Source organism: Sinocyclocheilus anshuiensis, unplaced genomic scaffold, assembly GCF_001515605.1.
Source record: "Sinocyclocheilus anshuiensis isolate Anshui unplaced genomic scaffold, SAMN03320099.WGS_v1.1 scaffold660, whole genome shotgun sequence".
NCBI lineage: Eukaryota > Metazoa > Chordata > Actinopteri > Cypriniformes > Cyprinidae > Sinocyclocheilus > Sinocyclocheilus anshuiensis.
The window spans coordinates 404,075-411,100 of record NW_015557099.1 but is presented as its reverse complement, the minus strand read 5'-3'; the positions used below and the strand labels follow the sequence as shown (position 1 = coordinate 411,100).

The following is a 7,026-nucleotide window of genomic DNA, read 5'->3' as shown; positions in this document are numbered from 1 at the left end:
GATACTTTATTTTCAACTTTTTGATTATTTCCTTAATTTTTATTGAAAATAAATGCCTTTACGATGTGATACGAGATTTGAAAAGGGAGAAAAAAAAAAGTTCGGCAAAAGGCGGAATCGAACCCAGGTCGATCGCGTCAAAAAGCCAACAACACGCGTTTATCCATCTGCACCACTAGAGCCGACGTTTCACTGTCACTTTTAATTAAATGTAAATAGACACCCCGTATTTTTTATTCCAGAGTAAGCTTTCAGAATTGTTATTTTGTTTTTTAGACTTGCATTTGCATTTGTAATTTGTTATTTTGTTTTCAGAATTGTGATCTGCTTTGCACTTCTCGGCCACCGTACAATCGGCCCCTATTAAACAATCAAGAAAGTAAGACATCTTTTTCTTATAGTTCAGAAGCCTACTCTTCATTTTGGCAGAATTTATCATTATAATCAACTTAATTATTTCCTGGATTTTGTATCACCATAGTCCCTAAATGTATGTAGCTAAATGTAGGAAATGGGATTCAACCCCCCCCCCCACACTTCTCAAACCAAAGTTATACTTGGTCAAAGTATACATCATATTTTATACATCATATATATTTTTCCCATCACAAATACGACCTGAGTAGCAGAGGGAGCTCCCGAACACAAACCATTATTATATATGACCAGTGTTGGCCAGTAACTAGTTACTAGTAACTTAGTTACTGTAATAATATTACTTTTTGCAGTAACTAGTAGTGTACTTAATTTCTGAAAAAGATTTCAGTAACAATATTATAGTTACCATCCATAAAACAGCTTAGTTACTTAGTTACTTTTGATGCCTTAACCCCACTGATTTAAAATCCAACAATCAAATAATTCCTAGATTTATTTTCATAATTTTCACGACTCGCACATGCATGTGATGTCCCCAGTGCAGCAGAATATGGAATATGGAAAAGCTTACATTCAGCAGATAGAAATATTGCATTATATTGATTTTGTCAGGAAAAAAAGATGATCTGAACACTGTTGTGTAAATTGTGGCTTTACTTTACTCTGGCATTACATCCCACCCACATCCCTCTGATCAGCATGTGGTACATTATATTACTATAATTAAAAATCCTTTTGGAAAATTAAACAGTTTCTTACAGACTTATGTGATTTGATAACATACATAATAAAATATAATCGTTTATGGGTAACAGAGAAATTACAATTAGCTTCAAGCTACACATGACAATTAATGAGATTAATACAACACTTCTACTTGAATGTCACTATCAATCACTATTGAGTGTTTGTAATAACTTCTGACTGCGATCCGATGTGGATCTTGGTCAAATGATGAGGCAGAAATATGTTGTTAGTAACATTCTAGAAGAATTTTATCTGGAAGATACAGTTACAACTTCTGTGGGGAGTGAAGAAATAGTAATGTAACTAGTAGTGTAACTAATTACTGTTGCCAGAAAGTAATAAGTAAAGTAACAATATTACTTTTGAAAGGAGTAACTAGTAATGAGTAATATATTACATTCTTTGAGTAACTAGCCCAACACTCTATATGACATACGCGGAGTTAAAAGACTCAAGACGAGACTTATGACAGATAAAATATGTTATAAATAAATACACGATTGTGATAGTGAATGAGAAGCTGACATTTGATTTCTTCGAGCGGTCGTATTTACCATGTTTACTATGGTAATGTTAAGGCTAGCGTGCATAGTTCTTTGCATCGCTTATAAATATTTCTGCCTTGTATGGTGATCATAATCCACATCAGATCTCAAACTGAAGTTATTTTAAACACTCGCTGCTGTCTGAACGTGAGTTTTGAGCTAAAATTATTTGAAAAGTCTTTAATGCTGATGTTATAGCTGTTAACTTTATGAAATGATCCACGGCGCTGATGCTCAGTCCAGATGCGAAGAAACTCCACCTTTGTTCATAACCACTCCTCTAGCCCCAGTTGGCCCGCTTTAGCCCAAGGTTTTCGCCGGGCCAAAAAACCCTGGCCGTTGGCCCCAAGGAAGCACTGACGAGGCACGATCAAGCCCCGGAAGTGACAGTGGAAACGCGACTGGCCCTGGCACGCACTAGCACGCCCGCTTTTGGCCCAAGTGCCCACCAGTGGAAACGCGGCTAATGTGGATTATGGATTCATATTTTGGCCAAAGCAACAGTTTAAAGTTAAAATGCCTTAATGATGAGTTTGTTTATTACAAACACACAGCTTTTCACTTCACAAGATGTTTATTGATGGACTGGAGTCATCCCAGTCCATCACCCATTCCTGGAGGTACCCATTCCCTGCAGATGATCTATTAGTGAGCAAGTGATGTCAAATTTCTACAAATCTGTTTTTTTTTTTAACACATTCTGTGTGATTATAAGCTAGTCTTGTTTTTGTAAATACAACAGTAAACTATTTATGAAACTACTACAGTCAGTATCAGTTGATCATAGACATCTTGTTGCCTGAAAGGGACACAAAACACTAAAAAGGCACCAAGAAGTTACACTGGGTGTCACTGCAGTTGAAGCTTTCAGCCCCCAAAAATACACTCTGATGGGATACATGTGCAATGTCAAGGTCTCACACTGTTCCAGTGCACGCCATGTGTTTGATGTCCCACTTAGGAGGAGAAAGAAAGACCAGTTAAGGACTTTCTGTACTGACTCTGTGTGGTAAATTGCATAATATGAATAGAAATTTTCTTTTCTTTTAGATGAAACAAGCTATTGCATAACTGTTCTTCTTTTAATGGGCAGCAAGCAGCTGGAAAGCAGTTGAATTTTATTAAAGGAATGTTCCAGGTTTTATTAAAAGTATTCTTTGATAAATGGAAAAGTAAAAATAACAGCATTTATTTGAAAAATATTTTGTAAAATTATAAATGTCTTTTGATCAGTTTAATGCACCCTTGCTGAAAAAAAGTATTGATTTCATTTAAAAAATATATATATATATCTTACTGATCCAAATTTTTGAACAGTAGTGTATACATTTTTAGAAAATAAAAAACTGACAGTCTGCATATTTTTTTCCTGATTTCTTTAGATTCTGTACGAGTGTCCCAAAGCCCAGAGAGAAGTGGAACTGCACTGGCGAGTATCCGGGGGGCCACATATAGTTCGGATCCTCAGCCTCTATGAAAACATGTATCGTGGGAAAAAGTGTCTTCTCATAATTATGGAATGGTCAGTCCTGCCAGTGGTAAAACATCATTTCCCATCATGCCCAGCTGCCAGAAATAGTACAGCTCTTTAGTCAACATCCTTGACTAGTGACATTTCTTTTTTATAAAGACACAACAGGAAAAACGGTTTTTTTCCTGTATTTTTGCACCTGGTGATACAATGTGATCTTATTTCACAGTCTTGTTCTGAATGAAGGTTTCAGTTCTCTTTCTCACTAGTAGTATCTCAACGATTTTTTTTATTTTATTCTCATTTGTTTAGACTGCATTGTTATGAGTAACAGCAACCACAAGACTTTAAAAACATCATACAAATGTGCTGTTTTAAAAGTGTGTTGATGTTTTTCTTATAGGGTCATATTAAATGGCGTATACCCTTTGCTAAACAGCCATTAGACTCAGGGAACGGGACATTCTCATTCTAAAGAACATCTTATTAGACAGAAATTGGTGTAGTCCAACATGAGTCATTCATTTTCCAGAAAAGACTGCCAGCTTTCACACAGACAACCTCAAAGTTAATAGACATGGACTAAAAGCCACAAAACTTTTATTTTGATTCCATGCTGTTTAATCAAACGGTGGCTTTGAACGCTGTATTAAGTGGCTGTGGTGTGCTTTATCTGGGGTGCTTGAGCAGTCTGAGAGCGTCTCATTCCCTCTCACTGTGAGAGCAGCACTCAGAGGAGCAGAGAGGGACTTTCGTAGTCCGAGATTCACAGAGACAAATGTTCCATCTCTTAATTAGCTCATTTCCTGTTTCCCTCGTGCTTTTGGGCATTTTGGCAATAATATGATTCACATCATTTCGATAACCATAATGCCATGTTGTTGTTGTTGTTTTCACATACTAAGCTGGGAAAGGAACTCAGCTTATTGTGATTGTGTATTTGTGCATTAAGCTGTGTAATAAGAAAATGTGTGTGTGTGTGTGTCTGTGTGTGTGTATTTGTTGTGTCAGTATGGAGGGGGGAGAGCTCTTCAGCAGAATTCAGGCCAGAGGAGACCAGGCCTTCACGGAGCGAGGTGGGTTATCTGTCTTTATGTTTTGTAGCACACACACACACACACACACACACACACACACACACAGGAAATCTACCATGCAAAAGTATATTGCCAGAAACACACACACATACCCACATTTAGGCCTTCTACGGCCCCCATTTACATGGTGAAAATGAGGTTTAATAGTTAAATATTAAATATGGTTGAATATTCAGAGGAAGTTAATTTGCCATGTCATTTGCATTTAGTTGATTACTTTGTTAGTTAACAGTAAATATGATGAGAAAGATAATTTCCAATATTTTTTAAGTGGTTGGTTAGTTAGTTGTTTAGTTAACTATGAGTATGGAGAGGAAGTTAATGTCCTATGCAATTTCCCTTTAGTTGTTTCATTTGTTAGTTAACAACATAACACAGAGGATCATTTCCAATATATTTCCCATGGTAAGTTAGTTATTTAAAGGGGTCATATGACGTTGCTAAAAAAGAACATTATTTTGTGTATTTGGTGTAATGCAATGTGTTTATGCGGTTTAAGGTTCAAAAAACACCTTATTTCTTTCTGAAACGTGTCGATTTTTATAAAGCTCATCGGTCTGAAAAGCGAGGTGTACACTGATTGGCCAGCTATCCAGTGCGTTGTGATTGGCCGAATACCTCAAGCGTGTGATCCAAATGTTACGCCCCTCACCATACTGTGTTGCCGTGTCCCGGAGCGACGAGACAAAAACATTAAAACCCATTACAAACGAGGCATTTGTTGCATCCAGTGGGGACATAATTACTGATTATAATGACTTATACTGTCTTTTTACGCGTTGCGTTGCGTATTGTGCCATGTAAACATAAAACCATTTATTAGTCTTTGCAACTTTAGGGATCTTATCTATGCAAGAACAGCTTGTAACACTCCAAAGAGAAAGGAAAACTTGAAATCGCATCATATGACCCCTTTAATTTCCCATGCAATATCAAATAGTTTATTAGTTAGCAATAAATATGACAAGGCGCATAATTCTCCATATACTTTCTGTTAGTTAGTAAGTTTATTAATTAACTATAAATATGGTTATATTTATGATGAGGTTATTTCCTCATATAATTTCCATTGGTTAGTTAGTAACTGTAAATAAAGTCTTGTCAACATATTCTCCAGCGTCTCCTCGTCCCTCGTGTGTGTGCAACGTGACAGTTTGTTAGTTATGAATAGGATTATGGTTATGATTTTGATTATTATAGGGGTGTAACGGTTCACGTTTCTTACGGTTCGGTACGTATTGTGGTTTTGGACAGAAACACAAACAAAAGAAATAGAAACAAAAGCACATTTTTTACACCCCTAATTATTAGATTGCAATTAGTTGGTTGGGTAGGTGGTCACTCATTTTTTGAAGAAGTCACTGAATTGTACACTTGCCTATATTTTGAGGCAGGAACTGAATAGTAAAAAAAATGGAAGTTCGCTGTTGTCTTACACTTATAATCATGAAATGACATCAGACACAGCAGTCACACTGTATTCCCTCTGTTCTGTACCTGCAGAGGCCTCTGAGATCATGAGAGACATCGGCACAGCCATCCAGTATCTGCACAACATGAACATTGCACACAGAGATATCAAGGTAACAAATGATTGTTACTAGTACTACCATAAGAATGAGAATAACATTATATTCAAGTCAGATATTCAGGAAACTAGGATATTGCATTAAGATTCTATTTTTGTGTCATTGTTGACAATATTTTGAGCATCTCTATGCCTTCCTCAGCCGGAGAACCTGCTTTACAATTGTAAAGAAGACATTGGAGTTCTCAAACTAACAGACTTTGGCTTTGCTAAAGAGACTTCACTGCATAACCCATTACAGACGCCTTGCTACACGCCGTATTATGTAGGTCAGTAAGATGAATGTCACTCTTATCATGAGAGGAACCTCTCTTTAAACAGATAGAGACTGGGTTCTGTTTGTATATTTATTGTGAATAGAATAACACTCGGTATATTAATGCAAACTTATGTGTTTTTTTTACATGTCTCCAGCACCAGAGGTTTTAGGCCCTGAGAAATATGACAAATCATGTGATATGTGGTCTTTGGGTGTGATCATGTACATCCTGTGAGTATAACGACTCTGCTTGGTGTTACCTTAAGTGGTAAATAAAAGCTGTGGTGTACATAATTTTAAACTAGTTGAAACTGCTTTGTTCCTCTTTATGTTGCATGAAGGTTGTGTGGATTCCCACCGTTCTACTCCAACACAGGACAGGCTATTTCACCGGGAATGAAGCGGCGCATTCGCATGGGCCAGTACGAGTTTCCCAACCCGGAGTGGGCTGAAGTATCTGAGGAGGGTGAGATGCATTTTATGTCTATTCTGCACCCAGTCAAACGTCATGTTGCCTGTTTACCACCAGAGGGCAGTGTTGCTTTTGTTTTGATCGCTATGTCTCCATGACTACGTGTTATCATTTGGACCTGTTTTATGTATGCATGGTTATTCATATATAGTTTGCAATATTTCAGTGCAAAGTAAACTTTTGCATATTTATTCATGTGCAGTTATTCTCCTTTGTTTGTTTTCTCTCTCTTTGGTCTTTCTATTGCCCTTTTTCATTTATTTTATTGTATTTAATTCATTGAGCGTTAGAAACATTATATATTCATGCAATTAGAAATATATATTGAATATTGAGTAAAATAACAATGATTATTATTGTTGCAAGTAGAATGCAAATAGGAAAACTTTAGTTTAGTTTTAGCAGATTAATATGAAAATTAAGCAGAATGATTAGACATGCACAATTAAATTAAATTAAAATAGGCATA

The 7,026-nt window shown here is 36.5% G+C and overlaps 1 protein-coding gene across 1 annotated transcript in view; it reads left to right on the top strand.

Annotated features, from left to right (window-relative positions):
• Positions 1–7,026, top strand: part of mapkapk3 (MAPK activated protein kinase 3) — a 21,494-nt gene that overhangs the window by 9,430 nt on the left and 5,038 nt on the right. Inside the window, exons 3-8 of the mRNA XM_016472437.1 lie at positions 3,053–3,192; positions 4,153–4,217; positions 5,742–5,821; positions 5,969–6,095; positions 6,241–6,316; positions 6,427–6,551. Coding sequence (XP_016327923.1) covers positions 3,053–3,192; positions 4,153–4,217; positions 5,742–5,821; positions 5,969–6,095; positions 6,241–6,316; positions 6,427–6,551 — 613 coding nt within the window. The remainder of the gene's footprint in view (positions 1–3,052; positions 3,193–4,152; positions 4,218–5,741; positions 5,822–5,968; positions 6,096–6,240; positions 6,317–6,426; positions 6,552–7,026) is intronic.